The sequence below is a fragment of the Lithobates pipiens genome, unplaced genomic scaffold (assembly GCF_037356315.1).
Source record: "Lithobates pipiens isolate NorthernLeopardFrog02 unplaced genomic scaffold, aLitPip1_a1.2 Scaffold_16, whole genome shotgun sequence".
In the NCBI taxonomy this organism is placed as follows: Eukaryota; Metazoa; Chordata; class Amphibia; order Anura; family Ranidae; genus Lithobates; species Lithobates pipiens.
The window spans coordinates 571,530,338-571,555,352 of NW_027507748.1; the positions used below are offsets into that span (position 1 = coordinate 571,530,338).

Genomic DNA, 25,015 nt, shown 5'->3' on the forward strand with positions numbered 1-25,015 from the left:
GTTCTGATGCCCCGTTAACGGGACAAGAAAATGACAGCAACAGCTCAGCCACAGCATGATTTTTATCAATGTGGTTGTGGGATGAAGCTGTCCCATGGGGAATCTTGGTTTCCATTACATTGATTTATGTGACCTAGCATATATAGGATTTTTTCTCACCTGGATCAGTGGTAGATCTCAGTCGTACAACGTCACACTTAAATTGCATAGATGAAAATTTGAATGATTGATCTCCACTATCGATTTAAAAAGATTGAACTGCCCTGCTAAGCAGTTTTTCTGGTAAGCCTGTGCAAAATAACTCTCCAGAGACTCCTCTGTCAACAGCCACCAAACAATCTTCCACAATGGTATAAACGAGGGATTTCTAGCTGATGAGCAAATTTTCAGAGACTGAAAAGTGCCTGTGTGTATTTAGCCATAAAAGCTTCCTTTCATTTAATGGTCACCACTGCTGTAGCATGACATACAAGTTGCAATAACTGTCACTCGGTACAAAAATAATAAATTCTCTAAAAGTCAGCGGCACAAAGTAAACAGCAACTGGATAAGAAAATGAGACAATCAAATGATACTTAAAGTGGAACTTTATGTGCGAAAACATGCAGAAGAAACATACGATGTCACTCCTGCATTAAAATTTCATTACCTGCCTGCATGCCCTGTACAACACGCAGCTCAGTGTACAAATTTCAGCAATGCCAAGACTGATGAACTTCCACATTTGCGTGGAAGTGACTTCATCTCAGCTGGGCCAATGAAAATGGCTGAATAGCAGTTCTAGGAAGCCAATTCGTCCGGGGGGACTCCAGGAGACCGCACCTCTGAAAAGAAGGCGAGTGTAGTTCCGCTTTAACTCTTCCTTTCAATTTTATTTAATCTGACTCCTCCCTCCTCCTATACGACCATTAGAAACATTTGCTCCTTTCTGGACTAGGCAAGTATGAACCAATGCCAGCAGCAGATTACGACATCATGCGAGGAGGCTTCTGGCACTAAATGCCACACTATGTATGCATCAATCCTGACATTAAGTGTTTGACACATGGTGCATGTGCTGTGGTGCATTATCTTTGGGCGGTAGGAAGAACAAGTCACCCCCATGCTGTTGTAAAAAGATAGCAGCACAGGACACGGCGTGCAACAATGTAGCGGTCAATGGTGGAAATGAATGGGTGAGTGTGTTTTTTTTTTGTATAAAAAACTCAGCAGACAAGGTAAGATGAAATAGGGGAAAAAAATTGTAAGGAGCAAAGTTCCTTTTTAATGGACCATTACAACTTAATGGGGTTAATAATTCTAATGATTGTATACAGCATATTAACTAATTTTTCTATTGCACGTGCCTCTATTTATATTTTCCTTTTCTTGTTTGCATGCAGACCAAGCTGTTCAGAGAGGCAATTAGGCCTCATGCACATAGGGCATTAGAAAAAACAAGATGCAAACCCCACGCCACTTTTTTTCATCTTGGCGAGGGGTTCCCCTTCAAGATCCTCAGCACACAAGCCGCGCCGCGGGTCGGATCATCATGATCTGACTTCTGGTGCAACGTCTATTCAAATCAATGGGCTCCTATAGGGAACCATTGATTTTGAATAGAGGCATGAGAAGCGCTTGATAAGGTCTGATGCTGCTAAAAGCAGCTGTAAAAGCACGCCGTGTACATGAGGCTTTAAGGAGTTTTCAGGGGTGATTGCAATTCCTTTACAAAGTAAAATTAGAATTAAAATGAAGTTCAAAATGTCATTTCAAAACAACAATTAGACTACTTAGTCCACAACAATCATGCTGCACAATTTGACTGTAGAACAAATAGCATTGTCAAAATTACAGAAAGTGGAAAGATAAAAAAATATGCTGCCAGCACCAACAGATAATAAAACCATGTTACAGGAGGAATGTAGAAGAAAAACCCTGCTGTGCTAATGCAAGTGACAAACAGCAGTATTTGTGTACATTTTATTGCCCATAGTACCATTTTACAATACATTAAGAAGGGGATAGTACAACTTATTTCGTCATGATTGTATTTTATAAACAGGTTTACAGCTCTCCAGTAGGTTTAGTTAATTGTATGTTATACAACACAATCAACACTCTCACTGAACAGCTGCTGCTATACCCAAGTCAACATCAGAACTTTGAGGTTTCTGATGAAAATTCTATAGACAGAAAGCTGTTTATAGGTTTTCACGGAGAAACAATGAATCAAACATCAATGTGTTTACAGAAATAGTGAGAAAATGTATGTGCTGGCAAGCACAAAGATAATCCCAAACTATATGTAGAAGCAAGGTTTATAAAACAAATGGATAAAGTTAATAATATTAAATTAATGATAGTGAAACATTAAACCGAAATAGCTTTTTACGCTTATCCACTTTTGTCTGTTTATCTTTTGTTCAGAAGAAAGCCAAAAGAGAAAGTAAAGCCGGCCATAGACTGTTCTAATCTCAGGCGGTTCAGCGGGGACCGACCGAGATTCCACCAATTGTACAACCATGTTTTACAATGTTTGCTTTTGTAATCCAATTTCGAGTCTAATAAACATAATCTTTTTTGATAGCATACTGCCTGGGGTCATTATATACTGACTGGGGGGGGGGGGGATTTTTCCCTATTGTCTTTGCATATTTTGGTTCATTCAGTATGGTGATCCACACTCATTTGTGGAATGGCAGATGCAATACTAGTCCTTTAGGGATTCCCCTAAACTAGGGTAGGCCACCCAACTCCTCCTTCAGATATCTGTACAACAGGCCTGTTGGATGTTTCATGGGAATATTGACAGCAGCTATAGCCTCTAGCAATAATCGCTGTGCTCCCACCTGGAGAACACAATAGCTTAGCTGGAGGGATTACCCCATCAACACCGACTGTGTTGATGAAAGAATCGAGCGATCTTCTTTCCTGAAACCCATGGCCGCAGGAAAGAAAATGGGACCATCTATGGCTGGCTTAAGAAAACCCCTGTTGCAGTAGAAGGACAGAGCGCTGAAGACTAATAGGAACAGAGACAGCAACTATGATGGGGCATTGGACTGCTGGACTTCACAAAGAGAAGAGAACACACAGGATGAAAACCTAAGTGCAGCCAAAATATACCCAATAATCAGCACAAGGGACATAACTTACAGTCAGTAGGATATGCTCCTTGTGTTGATGTATCTTCTATTACGTGAAATTTTCCTCCTACCTTGCCCCCTACCTCATAATCTTATGGTGCAGTGGTTAACAGGACTACAGAGCTGACACAGTTTCTTAACAAGAGTGTCCTATCTGCAACTGCGGCAGTAGGACTGTAGTTCTTAATGGAGCACAAATGTGTTGATGTTACTGCACTTTTAGTCCATTATTACTTCCTTCAGCTGGAAACCTGTACCTTGGTATAGCCTGGTGGCTGGTTGCAATGATCACAGTTGCAGACCAACTGATCCCAGCTGCAATGCTTTGCAAGCTCAAATGCTAAAATTACAAATGCTTATTTTTTGGTGCATTTATTTATTTTTTCAAATGATGGAATTCTCCGTTAGCCCCGGTTCACACTGCCGCGATGTGTCATGCAACTTGAGAGTACAAAGTGACATGACAAGTTGCACCCCATTAATGGCAATGGAACCGTTCTAATCAGTGCAACTCAAGTCTCACCGACTTAGAAAAAAGGTTCCTGCACTACTTTGGTGCGACTTCAACATGACTTGCATTGACTTCTGTTAAAGTTGTCAAATGCAAGCCACGATGAAGGCTTTGAAGTTGCGCTAGTGTGGACCAGCCAATATGACATGGGGGAGTAAGCTGCTAGCAACAAATTACCAGATGCCAATTTGTCTTCTGTATTGGGAAGATTTTAACTTTCTTCTTGTTTCTTGGGAAATCAGTAATTGGAACAGGCAGTGAAGAAATTTCTCCTCAAAGGGTCACAAACATCAGGAAAAAAAAGAGCTGAGAGAAGGTCTAACCGCTTTCCACAATAAAAGTGTTTTATTATTGTATGTGTTCATTCTCCCTCACTACTAGTCACATGTTTCACACACTACCAGACAGTATGGGGATACAGTATGCACCAGTTATAACCTTTTCCCTAAAGAAAAAGTGTTGTGTAGATATACATGCCTTTCCTATACTAAACCTGAGAAGCACCCTATATGCATACACCTGTGTGTCTATAGTATGTTACCTTTATGTGCATGGACACGCTGCACCCAAGATAATGGACAGGCTTTCATCACAGAGTATGGAACACTGAATGTGTGCATCTTGTTTACTATATTCTGGAAAAGAAATGATATTACAGTCAGCTGATTCTAGCAGTGCAAAGCATTTGCTGTAGTATTGAAAGTCATGGTAAGGAGGGAAAATAATTTACACAGTATCTGTCTTGACTATAGAAAATAAAGGAGCAACTGTAATGTGCAAAGTCTAGTACCCTCAGGAACCCTATTGCAGTTTTTTGTGGTCACATAAGCTACACACATGATCGGGTCTTATTGCCCAATTTGAATTATTGCACTTTGCATAATATAACTACTATCTGCACTGCTTGTCAATCATTGTACATCTAAAGTATGGATTTCACCATCTACTAACTGCTCTTACCGTTATCATGCCATGCCATAGGCCAGCATCTCTCTTGAAATCCAGCACATTCACCATAGTTTCACCTAAAGGAAAAATAAATATATTACCCAATGCAGTTGTCTTATCAGCATATATACACTGATACAAATTCAAAGATATTTCTTAGAAAACGCCCCTTACCTTACCGCCACAGGGTTTTCTGTGGTAAACCCCATCTTCACCCTTCACGGTGGGCTCCGTATCCTTCAGGATCGGGGGAACCTAGAGGTAACCCACAATCCTGGACCCGCAACAGCACCCTGCCAGTAAAACTTTATGGCCTTACTACCAAAAAGTACTGGATCCCAGGGTCCAGCTCTCTTAAAGCGGGTTCCACCCTAAAGTGGAACTTCCGCTGATCGGAACCCTCCCCCCCTCCGGTGTCACAATTGGCACCTTACAGGGGGGAGGGGGGTGGAGATACCTGTCAAAGACAGGTATTTACACCCACTTCCGGGCATAGACTCCCGTGGGAGTCTATGTCATTTCCTGTCCTGCCGCGCTGTCTGCTGGGACACACACGGGTCCCAGTGACAGCGCGGAGAATTCCTATTGCGCTGCGCGACTCGCGCACGTGCAGTAGGGAACCGGGAAGTGAAGCCGATTCGCTTCACTTCCTGATTCCCTCACCTAGAATGGTGACGGCAGCAGCCGAGAGCCGAAAGATCGATCGGCCTCGGCATCGCTGGAACCCGGGACAGGTGAGTGTCCATTTATTAAAAGTCAGCAGCTGTAGTATTTATAGCTGCTGGCTTTTAATATATTGTTTTTAGGTGGAATCCCTCTTTAAAAAGAGAAACATTCGCAGGCAAAACCTGGTTTCCCTCGGATACGAGGCCCGGGTACCATTCCATTAGGCCTAAAAAAGGACATTTTAAATGGATCCGGTCAGCATGGCTAGCCCCAGCAAGGATTATTCCAGTGGAGCTAAGCACGACACATCTTTACTCGTGACCAACACCTTAGACACTGGCGAAAAAACGGAGGACTCCCAGTAGGGTGGGTTATATAGGGAGTGCACTTCTTGTCTTAGGGTGTGCCAGTGTCCATCACCTAAAGGGGGCCTATTAACCCACATAGTAACTACTATGGCTCTGTGTCCCCTGATGTATGAAAATAAAATAAATACATTACCCAATGCAGTTGTCTTATCAGTGTGTGGGTATATATATATATATATATATATATATATATATATATATATACACACTGTACTTTTTCATTTCTGAGTAGGCTAGTTGTATTAGGGGTTAGAGTCCAGTGGTTTATGAATAAGAGGTGCAGTGTCCCTCAATTGACAATAAAGAAAACCTATATTACGTTTTATACTTGTCTAATCGGTATATATTATGTAGCATTGAGAATATAATATCAGCATGATAACATATATATCTGGTTATTTATAACAATGGTGGAAAAGAAAAAAAAGTGAGAGGCACTTTCTTTTATTATTGGTCCCACTTGCCTTGTATCACATAAGAATCCATTTCAAGTGGAAAGCCCTTTCATTATGAGGAAAGTTCAAAATGATGTGCCTACAGCTCACTGCAGGCGTAACAAAATAGGACATGCAGCACTTCCGTGCATTAACACGTTAAATGTGTGCCCACAGGAATGAATGAATCTAAAAACCAATGCAGTAATGTACAAAACAAGGAAGAAGTTCAATTCTAATTTCAAATCTCTTATGGATAACATCATCTTTTCACTTCCCATCATTTTATAGAACTAAAAGTAAAAACCTTCTCATTATAATCAGACAGCAATATCCAGAATCAGCAACTAAGGGCAGCCCATAAGCATATGTATTTAGATAAACCACAAGTGTCAATTATCATACACTTACTCACCTTCGGTATAGTTACAGGCCTGCGAAACAGCTTGACAATGAGAAAGCATTGCTATTCGTGAAACAGTGACCCCCATAACGCTGCCTTCCTTACTGGTCTTGTACTGAAAAAATTTGTCAATTAGTCCACAACGACCAAAAATAATAAACAGAATTAATTTGAACTTTGAAACTGTGGGGTTGAATTACTAAAACTGGAGAGTGCAAACTCTGGTGAATCTCTGCATGGTAGCCAAACAGCTTCTAACGTCAGCTTGTTCAGTTACGCCTCAATAAAAGACGTGGAGGCGAATTGGTTTCTATATAGAGCTGCACCAGATTTTGCACTCCCCAGTTTTAGTATATCAACCCATGTGTGTTTACATTTCTTGGCTATCACTGTTACTCTGCCATAAAGCTTGCATGACTTAAGCTGGCCATACACATACAGTTGAAGGAATAAAGGCCAGATAGAGGAATCTGCCAGATTCCGCCATCCACAAAATAGACGTAGTCACCGTTTGGTCAATAATTTTCTGCCCATCTTCTTCAATATTCCAACTGAAGGATGTGGGGCTGTAGGCGGCCAACAGGGTCAACCACTAAGAATTTCAGTTTGTACATTAGACATTTGATCTGTGTATACCCAGTTTAACCCCTTTCAACCACAATTTACCTAAAAGCCCTATCACCCATCAGAAATAATTGTCTACGGTTTCTATTATAAAATGCAATATATCAAAGCACTGAAATGTTCAATAATATCTTCATAGTCTTTCACTTTATATAAGCTACTATGTGATTTATAAAAGATAGCTAGCTGTTATTTTCTCTGATTGACAGTTGGTTATGCTATGTGAGTAAAATTAAAGGCTAAGCTCACTGTTAGGAGCATGTTACACGCAACACCTACATTTAGGGTGTAACATGCTCTTATACACCTACCTTAAACCGCCAGAGCTCCCTGCTCTGTAACAGCGGGTGGGGGATCATCTCCTCGCACCCGCTGTCACAATTTGAAAATAGCGTGGCTGAGCCGAGATACATCCACACAGCCGCATCCTTTATTTGTTTCCGGTGTATAAATTAACTATGAGTACTTTCAGCAGCTATGGCAGACAGCTTGTAGTTCTCAATGAACTGCAAGGGAGCTAGTAAGTAGTTGTCTGCCTGCCCTGTAGAGGCGGTACGGGCAGACAGCTGACAGTCTGAAGGGTCATGAAATTGCACCCATAATCTGCTGATTGCAGGTGCAATGCTTTACAGGCTGCAGTGTAAAAAAAAAAAAAAAAAAAAAAATTATATATTTTATATATATATATATATATATATATATATATATATATATATATATATATATATATATATATATATATATATATATATATATATATATACACATACACAGTGCCTTGCGAAAGTATTCAGCCCCCTTGAACTTTTCAACCTTTTGCCACATTTCAGGCTTCAAACTAAGATATAAAATTGAAATTTTTTGTGAAGAATCACCAACAAGTGGGACACAATAGTGAAGTGGAACGAAATCTATTGGATATTTTAAACTTTTTTAGCAAATAAAAAACTGAAAAGTGGTGTGTGCAAAATTATTCGGCCCCTTTACTTTCAGTGCAGCAAACTCACTCCAGAAGTTCAGCGAGGATCTCTGAATGATCCAATGTTGTCCTAAATGACTGATGGTGATAAATAGAATCCACCTGTGTGTAATCAAGTCTCTGTATAAATGCACCTGCTCTGTGATAGTCTCAGGGTTCTGTTGAAAGCGCAGAGAGCATCATGAAGACCAAGGAACACACCAGGCAGGTCCGTAATACTGTTGTGGAGAAGTTTAAAGCCGGATTTGGATACAAAAAGATTTGCCAAGCTTTAAACATCCCAAGGAGCACTGTGCAAGCGATCATTTTGAAATGGAAGGAGTATCAGACCACTGCTAATCTACCAAGACCTGGCCGTCCCTCTAAACTTTCAGCTCAGACAAGGAGAAGACTGATCAGAGATGCAGCCAAGAGGCCCATGATCACTCTGGATGAACTGCAGAGAACTACAGCTGAGGTGGGAGAGTCTGTCCATAGGACAACAATCAGTCGTACACTGCACAAATCTGGCCTTTATGGAAGAGTGGCAAGAAGAAAGCCAATTCTCAAAGATATCCATAAAAAGTCTCGTCTAAAGTTTGCCACAAGCCACCTGGGCGACACACCAAACATGTGGAAGAAGGTGCTCTGGTCAGATGAAACCAAAATCGAACTTTTTGCCCACAATGCAAAACGATATGTTTGGTGTAAAAGCAACACAGCTCATCACCCTCAACACACCATCCCCACTGTCAAACGTGGTGGTGGCAGCATCATGTTTGGGCCTGCTTTTCTTCAGCAGGGACAGAGAAGATGGTTAAAATTGAGGGGAAGATGGATGCAGCCAAATACAGGACCATTCTGGATGAAAACCTGTTGGAGTCTGCAAAAGACCTGAAACTGGGACGGAGATTTATCTTCCAAAAAGACAATGATCCCAAACATACAGCAAAATCTACAAAGGAATGGTTCACAAATAAACGTATTCAGGTGTTAGAATGGCCAAGTCAAAGTCCAGACCTGAATCCAATCGAGAATCTGTGGAAAGAGCTGAAAACTGCTGTTCACAAAACGCTCTCCATCCAACCTCACTGAGCTCGAGCTGTTTTGCAAGGAAGAATGGGCAAGAATTTCAGTCTCTCGATGTGCAAAACTGATAGAGACATACCCCAAGCGACTTGCAGCTGTAATCGCAGCAAAAGGTGGCTCTACAAAGTATTAACGCAAGGGGGCCGAATAATTTTGCATGCCCCACTTTTCAATTTTTTATTAGTTAAAAAAAGTTTCAAAAATCCAATAGATTTTGTTCCACTTCACAATTGTGTCCCACTTGTTGGTGATTCTTCACAAAAAATAAAAATTTTATATCTTTATGTTTGAAACCTGAAATGTGGCAAAAGGTTGAAAAGTTCAAGGGGGTCGAATACTTTCGCAAGGCACTGTATATATATATATATATATATATATATATATATATATTTTTTTTTTTTTTTTTTCTTTACCTACACAAATGTGCATTTATATATATTTTTTTTTTGAAAGGTGAACTTATCTTTTAAATTAGGAATATACTTTAATCATATCAGCCCCTCCTACCTCAATGTAGGCAGGTTCTGTGCCAGCTGCTGTGATATGTGGTTGCCAATCCTTTGGTGCCTTGGTCAGGTATCTGGAGTCAGTCACAACCCACTTGAGTTTTGGCCATCCTAGCAAGAGAGAACAAGGACATAATACAATTTTTACTCAGGTCTACTCGAATGGTATATACAGATTTTGTGGTCTTCTAAATCAAATGTCTTCACCTATTGTTCCTAGGGAAGGGTACACATGGGCCAAATATCATCTGAAAATGGGTCAGTTCGGAAGGACCTGGACAACTTTCGGCCCATGTGTACAGCTCCCTGACCAGCTTCTCTTGAACAAGCATGCTGGAAAACCAGCATCAGATCAGCACTCACTTGCAGCCAATGGATGCAAGCACTAATCAGTGTATTCCGACGAGGTGCAGTCCCCCTGTCAGAAAACAATGGCTCAGCGGAGGAGATCACCACACTAACATCGTTTGTGTTAGTACGGCAATCTATACTTTTTTCCCATTCAGCCCACTGGGTTGAATGAAACAAAACGTGATAGTGTGTACCCCACAAAAGTGACTTACCAGACCCATTTTGTGTCTATATGCTTTTCTAACTATAGATGCATTAGAAATACTAATGTCCTTCACATCCTGGAAATTACTTTTTCATACGGTGAAGTGAGCTGGACCCCTGGCATTCGAACACTGATACACTGAACACTGAGCTGTAGAACTGACATCTAAACATTGAGATACTCACTGCTATACATTTTCTAATGAATCAGGCTTTTCCACTAAGATGGTGCAAAGTTGTACTGCATAGTTTAGTAACCCAGAGAAACCACTATTCACTTTGAATGAGATCCAACATATAGACTGCACAAAGCCTTTAAAGGGTAACTCCACTTTTGTTAAGAAAATAACATTCCCCTCTGGGTGATCAACGTACATTGCATTACTTTTGTCTTAGATTCCTACCCTTTGTTGCACTGAAGGAAAAGCGGTTTGTCTGTGTCAATGTGCACATTCAATGGGAGTGACTTTTTCATTATTAGTCAGCTGATTCTTGTGACATTAACCAGTGACAGTATCTCTCCAAAAGTGAAATGTTTGCTGCAGATGATGCCTAAAATTTTACTAGTATCTTAGTGTAGACTATTGGCAAAATCAGTGAGCCAATCATACAAGCGGAAAATTACATTGCTGGGGGGCATTCTGTATACAGAACACCTTCAGATTGCCATATTGCATTGAATTTTAAAGGACCTTACAGCGCTGCAGATTGAAAAGGAAAGGTAATTTTTAACAACATTCAATTACAACGTGACTTGTGTAGCAATTGCATATGCTATTTTTTTTTCCCCCAAGAAATTGGAGGTGCCCTTTAACTTTTCACTTATACTACGAACATGAAAAAGATGTGGCCAGTACAAATAGAAGGTCTGCTTTTTAAAAGTGGAGCAAACAAAAACTAGGACTGCTGTCTAGAGCAACCAATCGGGTTTAATTTACTTCGCACTTGCATAGATAGCGATTTATATGGGCAACAGCTACACTTTGCTGAGAGTAGACTCTCCTACTATGATTGAAGAAGTCAGTCAGTAACATTTGGATTTCTATGCTGTGTTCACACTAAAAAGAACAAGCATCTTTCTTGCCCCTCTAACTGAAGCCAAGAAAACATGATGGTCATAAAACGGTCTTTAGCTCACTTTCTGACATGACAAATAATTTGGGTTTTCTCTTCTGAAACAGTTGGATTATGGTAGACTTATTTTAAAATGCAATAGGTTCTAAATTATATTTATATGAATAAATCAGAAGCAGGGAAATGTAGTGGCGTACCCTTGAATTGCACAATTTCTCCATTCTGTGTTTTTGGCAGTCCTTTTAAGCAAACCTCAGTGGTAAGAGCAAGCTTCACACCACAGCTTCCCAGCAGGAACCCAATCTGATGTCCACCAGCATCCTGTTTATGAAGAAGAAAGTAGAATGAAACCGTTATACCAAAAGAAACACACTGTACTAATGTTAATAGGATTGATTTACTGGGTTTTTAGTCTGCCTGTAATTTTGTTTGATAAAGTTCTATGAGCTGGATATGCAGAGGAAAGATCATAATAAAAAATTGTAAACAAATAACTAAAAAGTCAGTTCTCAAAACAGAAAGTAAGTTTGTAAAAAATAAAATATATTTAAGGCAAAGTAGAATTAATGTAAGAGATCACCAACCGCCAAGAGCGTTAGTTGGTGCATGAAAAAGTAAAAATTGAAAATCAAAATTGACATTCTGAAGAACATGAAAGATTCATTGAGAAGACCAAGTGTCAATTAAACATCTTTAGCAGACTAAGATGAGACAAGTCATTAAATAAACATATATCATTTGCAAAATATTAGACATTAAAGTAGTTCTAAAGTCATAAGAACTTTTTTTTAGGCTGGATGCGGGTTTCTCCACATCCAATTCGCATAGCAGGAGATTATGACTGGCTCTCTAGGGAGCCGGTTCACATATCTCTGGAGCAGCTCCAGGCAAATTGCACAGGAGCCCTTTGGGTCTTTTGGTACGTTTCAGATCTGAATTTAGCCAAAAATTCAGGCTGAAATCGGACCTGAACCGGTGAATGGAGACACACTGAACCCCAGCTGTGAGTTGTTCCATTACTCGGTGTGAACCCAGCCTTAACCTAATGCATTCTATGCATTAAGGTTAAAAAAAAAAAAGTCAGTGCTCCCCCCCCCCCCCTCCGCCTCCTAAATACTTACCAGAGTCCTGTATTGATCCAGTGTTGTGGTCGTCTACAGGTCTTCTCTCCTCCCTCCATTATCTCACAGGCTTGTCTGAGAGCAGCACTGGCTCCTGCCACTATCAGTCATATCTAGTGAGAAGGGGGGAAGCACTGAGCCCCACTGTGGGCGTCAATGGATGCACCCAGCTTAGCTTGAGAGTGAGTCAGCACATGTGCCACCATAGAAACAGCTTCCTATAGTGGCCCCAGAAGAGGAGGTTTAAGGCTACTCTGTGCAATACCACTGAGTATGTTTTTTAGTTTAGGGGAAAATTACCTAACAACTGTTTTAAATTGTTTTTTTTAACCCCCCCCCCCCCCCCCCACAAAAAACAAACAAAAAAACAAACATATTCTGGTCCCTTAAAGCATGTTATATGATATACTGCATGTGCTGTGTCATTTGGCCCCCTGTATCAACTTGTACTGTAATACCTGTCTGATTAAGCCAGTTTCTACCCTCCCACTATACACTGATTCCGAACTATCAGGACTGCTGAGCTCTGACACCGGGACAGTACGTGCCTCCGGCATATGCAGCCCTGCTCTGTCCCCAGTGTTCTCTCCCCCCTCCCCTCTCTGGTTGTCTGCCTGTGTCAGCACTGCCCCCCCCCCCCCCCGCTCTCATAGTTAACATTAAAAGCCCCCATCCCCTCTGTATTAGAACAAGATAACACAGCGCCTTCCTGCAATCATGTGACTCATCTGCTCTCTCTCTCTCCTCCCGGCTGACATCATCGATAGTGCTCAGCCCCGCCCACGTGAACTGTCAGCTAGGCAGAGGACAGGACAGAGAAGGCAACTGATCACAGGAAAACGCATTCCTATTAGTACAGATAAGCATATTAATGATATAACACAGACTCTGAACTTATAGTTATAATACAGAGGGGATAGGAGCATTTTACAGAAGTGGCTTAACAACCACTTTAATTATTTAGGGCACACTACCAGAAAAACTTAAGCTCAAGTCCAGCGATAAACATTTTGGGGAAAGATTACTGCCTGTGTTTTTCTGTTATCTGGGCTCCATAAGATAAATTTACCCTCAATTACTATCAGGGAGACAACATGACAGGAAATGATTTTTTTAAGTAAAGTAGGAGAAGGCAAGAGCCCCTTAGTGCTTTTTATTGCAGTCTGTGGCCTGGTTACTGATTTTCCCTCACTTCCTGTGTGGTAACCTATTGTCAATGAGACATTAGATAAGGGAAAAGCTCTTTAACAAAGTCCAGGATAGCAGCAAAAACACAATAGGGGTTGTAATATTTTCCACTCTAATACAAAAAAAGTTTTGGCTAGACATATCCTTTAATAAAATAAAGTGATGAGAAGTGACAGTTTTGCACAAATCTGACAGCTAAATAAACATGTGAATGTGCTCAATGTGCTGATGGGTGTGTGGGTGCATTGTCTTGTCACAAAGGCGTGTCAGAGCTAATAAAACGACAATTAAACTTTCCATATGTTAGAACAATATAGTAATATATGAAACATTTGTGTAACTGCTATGAAGTGTCTTTTCTTCTAGATGCCTGACAGCTATTTGACAAATTTAGTTTAAGGCGTGCCAAAGTGATCACTTAGTGCCATTACTGAGTCAATACCTTTAGCACGTTCATGAAAGGCATATGTCCTTTTCAGATTGAAAAAACGGTGATTGACAATTGCAAAAAACATTTCCAGCAACAGATAATGTAATCATCTTTCTACAATAAGCTGTGCTTCATTTGCTTTATTTCCCAGTATAAGCAATAAGCCTCAAACTGTCATTTTCCACTGTACTGCTGATTCTAATTACTAGTGCTTAGTAGCACAGTTCTCATTTTAGACAATTTAAAAAAAGCGACTGGATGTTAATGACTAGACTGTTAATGACTGACGGATCATGGAAACTTGAGTTTTCAGTTAAAGCCCAGTTTATGGAGACCTATGTGCGCCAATTTCAACACTTTGCTAACATTGACCCTGGGTGGCAGCACACTTAGGTCAGAGGCAGTGGTGGCCGTCCATATGGGATGCAGGGGAGTCACCTCCCTAATCCATGCGCCGGGCCCATAAACTAAATGCTGGACGCATGTATTTCAACAGGGTTTTTTTTTTTTTAAGCACTGCTCCCTTAGCCCACCCAGTTGTGTGACAATAGAGAATTAATATCCGCTATTGCCTTCCTGATTCTCCTCCCAGCCAATCAGGAAGCAGTTCCAGAGACCCGATTGGCCAGGGAGTCTTAGGCCAATCGTGTCTCAGGACACCCCTCCTGTTCAGTCAAGGGGAGACAGCCCAGCTTTTCCTTACCCTTGCCTCCTAAGTTAAGGTCAGTATCCCACAGGGTGGTGGTGGATCGCCGCTGCGTTCTCGTAATCTAACGCCGGGGGTGGGGGATGCCTGCAGTGATCACCGCCTTCCCGTCCGCCTCCGGCGGGGGGAAGGGGGAGGGGTTGGGTGCTCGTGGCGATCGCCTCCTTACCGCCCTCCTCCCGCGTTTGTTTGCCACCCCTGCCAAAATATTTAGCACCAGCTGCCACTGGTCAGAGGACTGATTATCTCAAAACTTAAGGCATGTCTCATATGGGCTTGGCATAAGAGCAGTGTGAACAGTACATTTTTACAAAGCATTTTCAGAGCTTGATTAAGCTTTTAAAGAATCCTTCAGCTCCTTTATGGAAATGTTGAACATAGATCTTAATGGGGACTACCTGAAGCTTGTTGAAAGCCTGCTGAAGCCTTCTAGCAGCTTATTTAATGTGACAACCAGCATTATCATTAAGATCTGTGTATAACATTAACAAACAGGAGCTGATGGGGTTTTAAAGGCTTAAAGAAAGCTGCTCGAAGCTTGCTGAAAATTTTCAAAATCTTTCTGAAAATGTTTAATAAAAGCTTGCCGTTCACACTGCTCTTATCCAAGCTGAAGCCCATCCAAAACTGGCCTTAGACTATCAAGATCTCTCTCCCGCCCAATAGGTCATTTATCAGCCATTTCCCAATAAGTAGTGCAGGAGCATCTCATCTATGTTCAGATTCCCTACATTTTCATCCCCAACAGCAGCAACTCAAAAAAGGTCTCTGCTGTCATTATCCAACCAATATACAGTGAGACAATGTAAAGTAGTTGCTCACATCAACAGAAATCAGGCCTCTGTGTCAACAGGTCTTTTTTTTTTTTTTTAAATACAGCACAGGAAAAATTGTTGGCAGCACTGTAGTGGACAGGGTTATTAAAACTCCTCATAGTTCAGGACAGCCTGAATATGTGAAATTGTCGTGAGACAGTGACATGCAGAGGGCAAAGGCAATGTAATTTAAATGTAATTTAATTTAAATGGAGCAAACAGTATGATGATAATAGGAAATTAGAAGCCATTTTACTTTTTCATTCTGCATTTCAGCCCAGGTAAATTATTCACCTTACCTCAAGGCAGGGACACCTCTCATTTCCAAAATGTTACTTTTTTACAATTTTAAATGCAACCAAAAGGTTATTTCAGTTGCGAGTACATTGCAATGGGTTGAACTGGGCAAAATCTCTATTTATTAAGGGCTCCAGTAGTACAGGTATCCCTAATAAAGATCTCAACTTTGCATCTAGCCATAGCTATTACAAAAACAAGTAGTAATGTCAAGTAAATTAAGTGCTACAGCAAAATGTGAAACACCCTCATAAAGTGCCCAAGAACTAGAAAATATAATATGTAGAAGATGTTTGCGCCTACTTGCATTCACCCAAGATAAACACCAGTTGGACTGATGCTGTAATGTATATATATATATATATATATATATATATATATATATATATATATATATATACATACATACAAACAAACATCTACACATAAAAGTTAAATAACCATTGAAAGTGACCAATAAAATGTTGAGTCTGTTAAAAAGTGATCATTTTAATAGATGAGTTCAATAATGACATATTTCTAATATGCAGCCAATACCTAGCGCCTACTGCACATGGCACAAGCTCCACTTAAGCCAATTCATGTCCTAAAGATTGTGAGCCCACAATATGTCTCAACATAGCAATGCAAGGCTGGGTCAGGCTTGCCAGCCTTTAATCCAAATCTAGATTTACCAATGAGAATTTTTTTTTTGTTAAACATGTGGTCTGAAAGAAAATAAATTAACAGTTACCCCCCCCCCCCCCCCCCCCCATGCTATATAGTGCTGATGGCAGGATCTCCCACTAGGACTACTGTATCCTGTATCCACTAGGACACAGAGTACCCAAAAGGTGACTGCATCTGATTGGATGCAGCCCCTTATCGGCCAACAAATTTACACCCTGCTGTTTGACTTTCTTAGGTATCTTTCACATGGGTGGACGTCAACAGCAGCTTGACCTGCTGAACGGGGGATCTGTCTACTGATCCCCACTGAGCAGGCGGATGACAGATCCACGTGCGCTTCGCTTACGCAGAGCGGACACAGCCCACTTTACTCTACTGGTGAACAGATTTAAACAAACTGCCTGTGCGCTTACATCCATCTGTAATCCGATAGGCGGGTGGGGAACGGATCCACCATCCATCTGTTTTTAGAGAATAGGATGTTGACAGGTGTAAACGGACATTCCGCTGCTCTGCAGAGGGCAATGAATGGTCTGATCGGGTCTGCCTAAAAAACGGACAGGGGGACCCGATCGGTCCGCTAGTGTAAACGGGGATAAATCAAAGGATGACGGGCAGAAGGTGGCTACCCACAAAGAGAATTTCCTGAGAAACTGGACGAAATTCATACACAGTGCATACCCAGCATAAGAGAGGGTAGCTAAAAATGTTTGTAAATCTTACAATGAGGCCATGGAATGATTCCACTAGAACTGTTCAAGTTATGTCCAGCCATGAAGAGGGCTGAGGTATAACTTCCAAGATAGAATATATCTTAATTAGTGTGGCAATGCTTTGGATATTTCCGGAGAGATAGTGTGTAATCAGGAAAGAAGTAATCTCTAACGTGCTCAGTGACCCTGAAACCCCTACTAGGATCAGGTGAATAAAAAAAGAGAACATAGTAGGTCATTTATTATTCTTGTAAAACCATCTTGTTAGCTTTTTAGAGCCTAAAATGCTGTGCATTTATGTAATAATGTCTGGGTGCACTTAGCTTTACAGTAATGACAAGATTCCAACTAGATTATATAGTCAATTATTCAAGAAAATGACATGAACATAAATAATGAATGCACTTCCTTTGCGTTCATGTCATTTATTCTTGTGCTGGAATTACAATTTAGGTACAATTACTGGAAAAACCTAAATGGCCAGGGGATGGCTGCTTTTCATTTGCCATCAAAAGACGGATGGCCTGAGAGCTGGTCCAACATAACTCTACATTTTATCGTTACCTTTCTTGTAAGAGGTACCTCAATCGGCACTGGGATAACTTCTGCCAGCAGACAGCCATAAAACGCTACCATAAACATGACTGGATCATTATTGGGATAAACCAGGGCAACCTGAAAGAAAGCCATGCATAATATTAATGTTCAAAGCAGGTTCATACAAGTGTGTAATTCAATATATCCATTTCTAATAAAAGATACAACTATAATGGCACAATCTTTATTTCAAGAACATGGAGCACCGTACAAAGTTAGAGCTTAAATTTACCAATGCAATTTAATTTTGGACCTCATATGAAGATAAATTTGTGTTTAGTTCTGTTAAGTTATTGGCTATAGAGAAACACTGAAGACAAGACCAAATACAATGGCAACATAACAGGATTCCTCTAAGCCCTTGTACACACGGTCGGAGATTCTGACAACCAAGTCCATTGGATTTTGTCCGAAACTGTTGCATACACACGGTCGGACAAAGTTGTCGGAAAATCCGACGTGATTACGTTATTTCGTTACGACGGGACTACGTTCACGCTAGTAGCCAATAGCTTTGGTGTAGGAATTTGATCTGAGCATGCGTGGCACTTTGTCCGATCGGAATTCTCTACACATGATCAGAATATGTCCGATCGGAGCATTTTATCGGAAAATGTTACCGGCAAGTTGGAAAAGTTGGTCCGTCGGATACTCCGACGGAAACAGTCCGATGCAGACCACACACAGTCAGAATATCCGACAAAACGGTCCGATCGGACACATTCCGTCGGAATCTCCGACCATGTGTACAAGGGCTTACACTTGGTGCACAGAAAGTCCTGACATGACCATGTTAACCAGCACCAGGAAATGGGGTGTATATAAAATTTAGCTGTACACAAACATATCTATTTTGGCAACTCCAGTAGATGCCATTAACACCACCACCTATCTTTTACCACTCCGGCAGCTTATAAAATTGTTACTGACTACTGAGTGTTCATGTTCTTTTACAGCTTAAAAAACAGCTGAGGAAAAAATAGGTAAGTGTTCAAAAATTCCAACATTCTCCTAATTAGAGAAAAACCTTAGGGGCTATGATTGAGAACCTGTGGAGGGGGAAAAAAAAAAAAAAAAAGGATCGGCTGCTGGTATAAAGTCCAGGCACCTAGAAGTTCACACACCTGTAGAAAGCTCTAATACCCAGCTTTTACCATCAAATCATAATGACAGGAAAAACTTTGGCATGTGCAGATAGTGCTGAAACTTGCCCAATGCTTTCCTGTCTCCTGTACATACCTACTGGTCATAGTGATGAGCCAACAGGAATGTGTGGAAGAGAGGTAGCGGAAGCCACAATAGCAAGGAACTTGGCCTATAAATGCAGGGTACTGAGGCTACAAGTGAATATACGAATGTGCAAACCAAATCACTAATAGATATAAATAAAGCTGAGTAGCTGCCAGAATGAAAAGGTGTTCCCACACAGTGATAGTTGAATAAAGATATATGTGGCGCTCACTCAATGAGCAATGGCATCTAAATATTTTTCAACTGATAAGCCTTAGTTCACAACGGAGCGTTTTGACATGCGACTTGACATGTCAAATCGGTGGCAATTGCTGTCAATGGCACCGCCCTAACTGGTGCGACGCCGCATCTGTGGCACTGCACGGATTTCAAAAAGTAGTTTATGTACTACTTTTTGCGATTTTGGGCTGTGATTTACATTGGCATTTGTGCAGAAAGCTGCACAGATGTCTCTGAAATTGCAGCCGAAATCCGGACTGACTTGCGGGAGTGAACTCACACGTCTTCATTCCCGCAGCTTAGTAAACCTGAGCTTAAGTGCAAAATACAAAATGCAAAAGTGACAGTGCAACAAATGTAGAACATTATCTTCACGCATCATAAGGCGCTACAGTATTTAAAGCGACAATGCAAACTATAAAAGGTGCTTCAATCAGAAAAAAGTTCATAAATAAAAGTGCTTGTGTGAAGAAAAATATCCAATATATCCAGATAATAAACAACCTACACCATCCGTAGTGCGCCAGTGGTTTGCCCTAGCCTCTCACCTCAGGTAAAGACCCCTACAGATCTAGTTGGGCTTGTAGTTAGCATCGGGAGGAGCCAGGTGAATACCACTTTCGTTCACGGTTGAGACCGGAAGTACTATATGTGAAGCCGTTTGTGCCAATTTTAAACTGTAAGTTTACTGCTTTTTTAATAAACAATTTATTAGACTACTACACCATGGAGATTCCTTTAGGTTGCATGTATATATTGAATTCTATTTTTCTTAACACAAGCACATTTATGAACTTTTTTCTGATTGAAGTACCTTTTATATATTGCATTGTCCCTTTAAACACTGTAGCAGCTTATGGTGCATGAAGATTACGTTATTGGACATTTGTTGCACTGTCACCTTTGCATTTTGTACTTTATAATTAATTGAAAAATATTTAGATGTAATTGCTCATTGAGTGAGCGCCACATATATCCTTATTCAAGGGTACAGAGGCTGCTGCAGGTATTTGCACCTCTAGGTGCTTGTTCTTTACAACTGCTTTAGGCTAGGTTCACACTTATGCAGTGCAGGAAATGCAGTGATCCCCACAGGTTTCCCGCATTGCATGCAAACCACACTGCCCTCTGTTGCAGGTGTCAATATAAACTTAATGACACCACAAACGCAGTGCGTTCTCCTACATCGGATCACATGGTCGTTTTGCAGTGCAGCTAAAAAAAAAAAAAAAAAAAGCATGCATTTGTCTGGTATGAAGCTGTGCGATGTGAGGCCATTCAAAATTTGAATTAAACAGGAATACGATGCAGTTCCTCTGAGTCACATGCGGTTCGTAGTGTATATCATAGCTATTAGTGATGGACGAACTTCCGACGGGACGTTTCGCGAACGCGAAATGCGAACGGACCCAAACGTTCGCGAAACCGACCGTTCGCCGCGGGCCCCATTGACTTCAATGGGAGGCGAACTTTGCAAACCTTCATGTCGAATTTGCGGCCACGTGGTAATTATTAGGGGGTAAAACGTAGTCCCACCATCTGGACAATGACATAATACATGTATGAGGTGAATTTGGGATCGATAACTACAAGCATTTTTATTTTATTTGGGAAATTGTTCTAACAATTCAGGACTATGGAGCTAATGAAGGCAATGGAGGAGAGGGAAGGTCAGGGACCAGGGTAGGCAAAGAAGAGGGTGCAGGAGATGATCACCAGCAGCGTGACATACCGGAATGACACATGCACCGTGATAGAGGCATCTGACAGCAGCACCGTAATACAGAGCACTGACAGCAGCACCGTGACATACAGCGCTGACAGCAGCACCGTGACATACAGCGCTGACAGCAGCACCGTGACATACAGCGCTGACAGCAGCACCGTGACATACAGCGCTGACAGCAGCACCGTGACATACAGCGCTGACAGCAGCACCGTGACATACAGCGCTGACAGCAGCACCGTGACATACAGCGCTGACAGCAGCACCGTGACATACAGCGCTGACAGCAGCACCGTGACATACAGCGCTGACAGCAGCACCGTGACATACAGCGCTGACAGCAGCACCGTGACATACAGCGCTGACAGCAGCACCGTGACATACAGCACTGACAGCAGCACCGTAAGCAGCCCCAGGAGGAAGTCAGCACAGCACAGGGATGGTGTGATCCCCTCATAATAAGAACCCCCAGGAGGAAGTCAGCACAGCACAGGGATAGTGTGATCCCTTCATAATAAGAACCCCCAGGAGGAAGTCAGCACAGCACAGGGATATCATAAGCAGCCCCAGTAGAAATATGACACCGCTCAACCTCTTCAAAGAGGAGGGTAGGGGCATATAGTACGGTGTGCTTTTTTGGGTCAAGGAAGTGAGCCAAATGAATTAAGAAGGTCTGTGTGCTTGATTAAAAAAATAGTTTATAGACATATACATGGTCTACTGGTCACATGTGTTGAATTCCTCCGAGATCCATGCCTCATTCATTTTTAGAAATGTGAGGTAGTTAACACTGTGGTGAGCTAGGCGAGTACGCTTATCGGTCACAATCCCCCCTGCTGCGCTGAACGTCCTTTCGGACAGGACACTGGATGAGGGGCAAGCCAACAGTTCGATTGCAAATTGGGCAAGCTCTGGCCAGAGGTCAAGCCTGCCCACCCAGTAGTCTAGGGGTTCATCACTCCTCAGAGCGTCCACATCGGCCGTTAACCCAATGTAGTCGGACACCTGACGGTCTAGGCGTTCCCTGATGCTGGATCCGGATGACACCTGTCGATGGGTCGGCTGAAAGAATGACCTCATATCCGAAGTCACCAACACATCTTCAAACCGGCCTCTTCTTGCAGGCGCTGTTGGATTGGTACCCGCAAATCCTTCTCTGGGAGTGGGAATTGCTCCTCTGCCAGCGCACGCAAAAGCAGAATGCAGCATTTCTCGAAGCAAGGCCTGGAAGTGCTGCATTCTGACAGCCCTCTGCGACGGCGGTAACATTTCCGCCATTTTGTGTTTGTACCGGGGGTCTAAGTACGTTGCCACCCAGTACTGGTCCTTGACCCTCATGCTTTTTATACGGGGGTCCCTATTAAAACACTGGAGCATGAAGGCCCCCATTTGCACTAAAGTGGAAGCGGTGTGGTGGCCTGGCTCCTGCTCATCATCCAGGATAATGTCGTCCTCTTCATTCTCCTCTCCCCATCCTCGCACAACAGGGATCCCAGAAAGGTTTAAAGCATGCTCTTCTTGCTCCTGCTCATCCGCCCCGGCACCATCCTCCTCTGACTCCTCATCAGACTCCTGTTGTTGACTTGTCTCAGATAGAGTAGCCCCCCCTGGGAATTCATCCAGCATTGCGACTTCCTCATCTTCCCGCTCCTGCTCCTCCACAGCCTGATCAATGACACGACGCAATGCACGCTCCAGAAAGAAGGCATAAGGTACCATGTCACTGATGGCGCCATGGCTGCGACTGACCAGTTTGGTGATCTCCTCAAATGGCCGCAGAAGTCTGCATGTGTCGCGCATGAGCAGCCACTGGCGCGGTGAAAAAAAACCCAGCTCCCCAGAACCGTTTCTTTCGCAGAGTTCATACAGGTAGACGTTAACTGCACGTTTCTGCTGGAGCAGCCTATCAAGCATATAGAAGGTTGAGTTCCATCGCGTCGGGCAATCGCAAATAAGACGTCTGACCGGCAGATGGTGTCGCCGCTGAATGTCAGCAAGGCGAGCCATGGCCGTGTAAGATCTTCTGAAATGGGCCGAGATTTTCCTTGCCTGCCGCAAGATGTCCTGGACCCCAGGGTATTTGACAAGGAATCGCTGCACGACCAAGTTTAAGACGTGTGCCATGCACGGCACGTGCGTGATTTTGCCCTGTTTCAATGCGCTAAGCAGATTGGCACCGTTGTCACACACCACTTTACCAACTGTCAAATTGAGCGGTGTTAGCCACTCATCTGCCTGTGAACGCAAAGCTGAAAGGAGTGCCGGGCCAGTGTGGCTCTTTGCTTCCAGGCACAACAGACGCAGCACGGCATGGCAACGTCTCACCTGGCATGTGGAATAGGTTCTGGGGAGCTTGGGCGGTGCAGTGGAAGAGACGCTAGCAGCGGAAAAGGAGGAGGCAGCTGAGGAGGAGAGGGAGGAGGATGGAGTAGGAGGAGGAGAAGAAGAGTCAGGCCTGCATGCAATCCGTGGCGGTAAAACCAAATCTACACGGGTGCCACGGGTTACATGCTTGACGGCCGTCAGAAGGTTCACCCAGTGGGCAGTAAAACTGATATACCTTCCCTGCCCGTGTTTGCTAGACCACGTGTCTGTGGTCAGATGTATCTTGGCACCGACACTGTGTGCCAGAGATACATTCACTTGCCGCTGAACATGGCCATATAGCTCTGGGATGCCCTTCTCTGAGAAATACTTCCTTCCTGGGACCTTCCATTGTGGTGTTCCAATGGCCACAAATTTGCGAAAGGCCTCCGAGTCCACCAGTTTATATGGCAGTAGTTGGCGGGCTATGAGTTCTGACAAGCCAGCCGCCAACCGTTGGGCAAGAGGGTTATCCGGCATCATCATTTTTTTACGCTCAAACATTAGGCCCACGGAAGCCTGCCTTTTTGCAGAAAAATGTGAGCTTGGCGTGATGGAAGGTGGAGTGGAGGACAATTGTGAGGAGAGAGGAGAAGGAGAAGTAGAAGACGAGGCTGGACGGTGAGAGCCTGCAGTGTGGCTTTGTGTGTTCCGTTGCTCCCACTGGGCTCGGTGATGGCTGCTCATGTGCCTTCTTAAGGCGGTCGTCCCTAGGTGAGTATTGGGCTTACCGCGACTAACGCGTTGACTGCAAAGATTGCAGATGGCAACGCTATTGTCAGCAGCGGACACGTTAAAAAAAGCCCACACTGCGGAGCCATGTGCCGGTGTCCTGGGAGCGCCAGATGTGACCGTACATGGTCGATGACTCGCTCCTGATACATTTGCAGTCTGCTTTGTCCCTGCTGTGCAATGTAAGTCATTGCTGCTTCTCCTCCCTATCTGCTGGTCCATATCTCCCTCTGAACTCCCCTCCTCTTCCTCTCTTGTGGGCACCCACGTGACATCACTAGACACGTCATCATCAACGTCACCTTCCCCACCGCTATAAGTAGAGATCTCGGAGTAGGCAGCAACACCGGGGACCAACCTCCTCCTTGGGCTGATCTGGGTACTGGCGTCAGACTGCTGAGTAGCGCTTGTTGCTACCTCCTCTTCCTGATCCAATACCAAGAGTGGCTGCGCATCAGAAATGTCCTCTTGATATGGATCGGAAAATAATTCCAGTGACTCAAGCGGAAGGTATGTGGTGGTGGTGGTGGTGGTCGTGTTGTTGGTGGTAGTGTCTTTGGGGGTGCACATAGCAGAGAGTGAAGAAGAGGGTGCAGATCGAGAGGATGAGGAGGGTGCAGAAGAGTAAGGCTGAGCGAGCCACTCAACCAAGTCTGGTGCATCCTTTAAAGTAATTGAACGCACCTTCTGCAACTTCCCACTTTGGCTCAAGCCTGTTGCTCCTGCCCTACCCCTACCACCCCTGCGGAAGGGCCTGCCTCTTCCTCTGCATGTCATTTTTTAAATGACCCTGTGACAAAACTCTTAGTCCCTATACCGCTGAAGGACTGCTGCAGTATAGGTGAGCGGTCAGCAGTGGTGCACGTCAACCCTATCTATTGTGGACCTATAGCGGTCCTTACAGAACAGCAGACTGTACCGCA

General features: G+C 42.9%; 1 protein-coding gene across 2 annotated transcripts in view; it reads right to left on the reverse strand.

The window, feature by feature from the left end:
- The window catches only part of DIP2B (disco interacting protein 2 homolog B), a 318,739-nt gene that overhangs the window by 69,114 nt on the left and 224,610 nt on the right, over window positions 1-25,015 (reverse strand). Inside the window, exons 10-15 of one of the 2 annotated variants that reach the window (XM_077483722.1) lie at window positions 17,786-17,878; window positions 11,462-11,585; window positions 9,637-9,746; window positions 6,471-6,573; window positions 4,600-4,664; window positions 4,181-4,274 (exon numbers count right to left, since the gene is read on the reverse strand). In XM_077483722.1, the coding sequence (XP_077339848.1) occupies window positions 4,181-4,274; window positions 4,600-4,664; window positions 6,471-6,573; window positions 9,637-9,746; window positions 11,462-11,585; window positions 17,786-17,878 (589 nt within the window). Of the gene's footprint in view, window positions 1-4,180; window positions 4,275-4,599; window positions 4,665-6,470; window positions 6,574-9,636; window positions 9,747-11,461; window positions 11,586-17,767; window positions 17,879-25,015 lie in introns of both variants that reach the window. The other variant, XM_077483721.1, reaches the window with a different exon arrangement.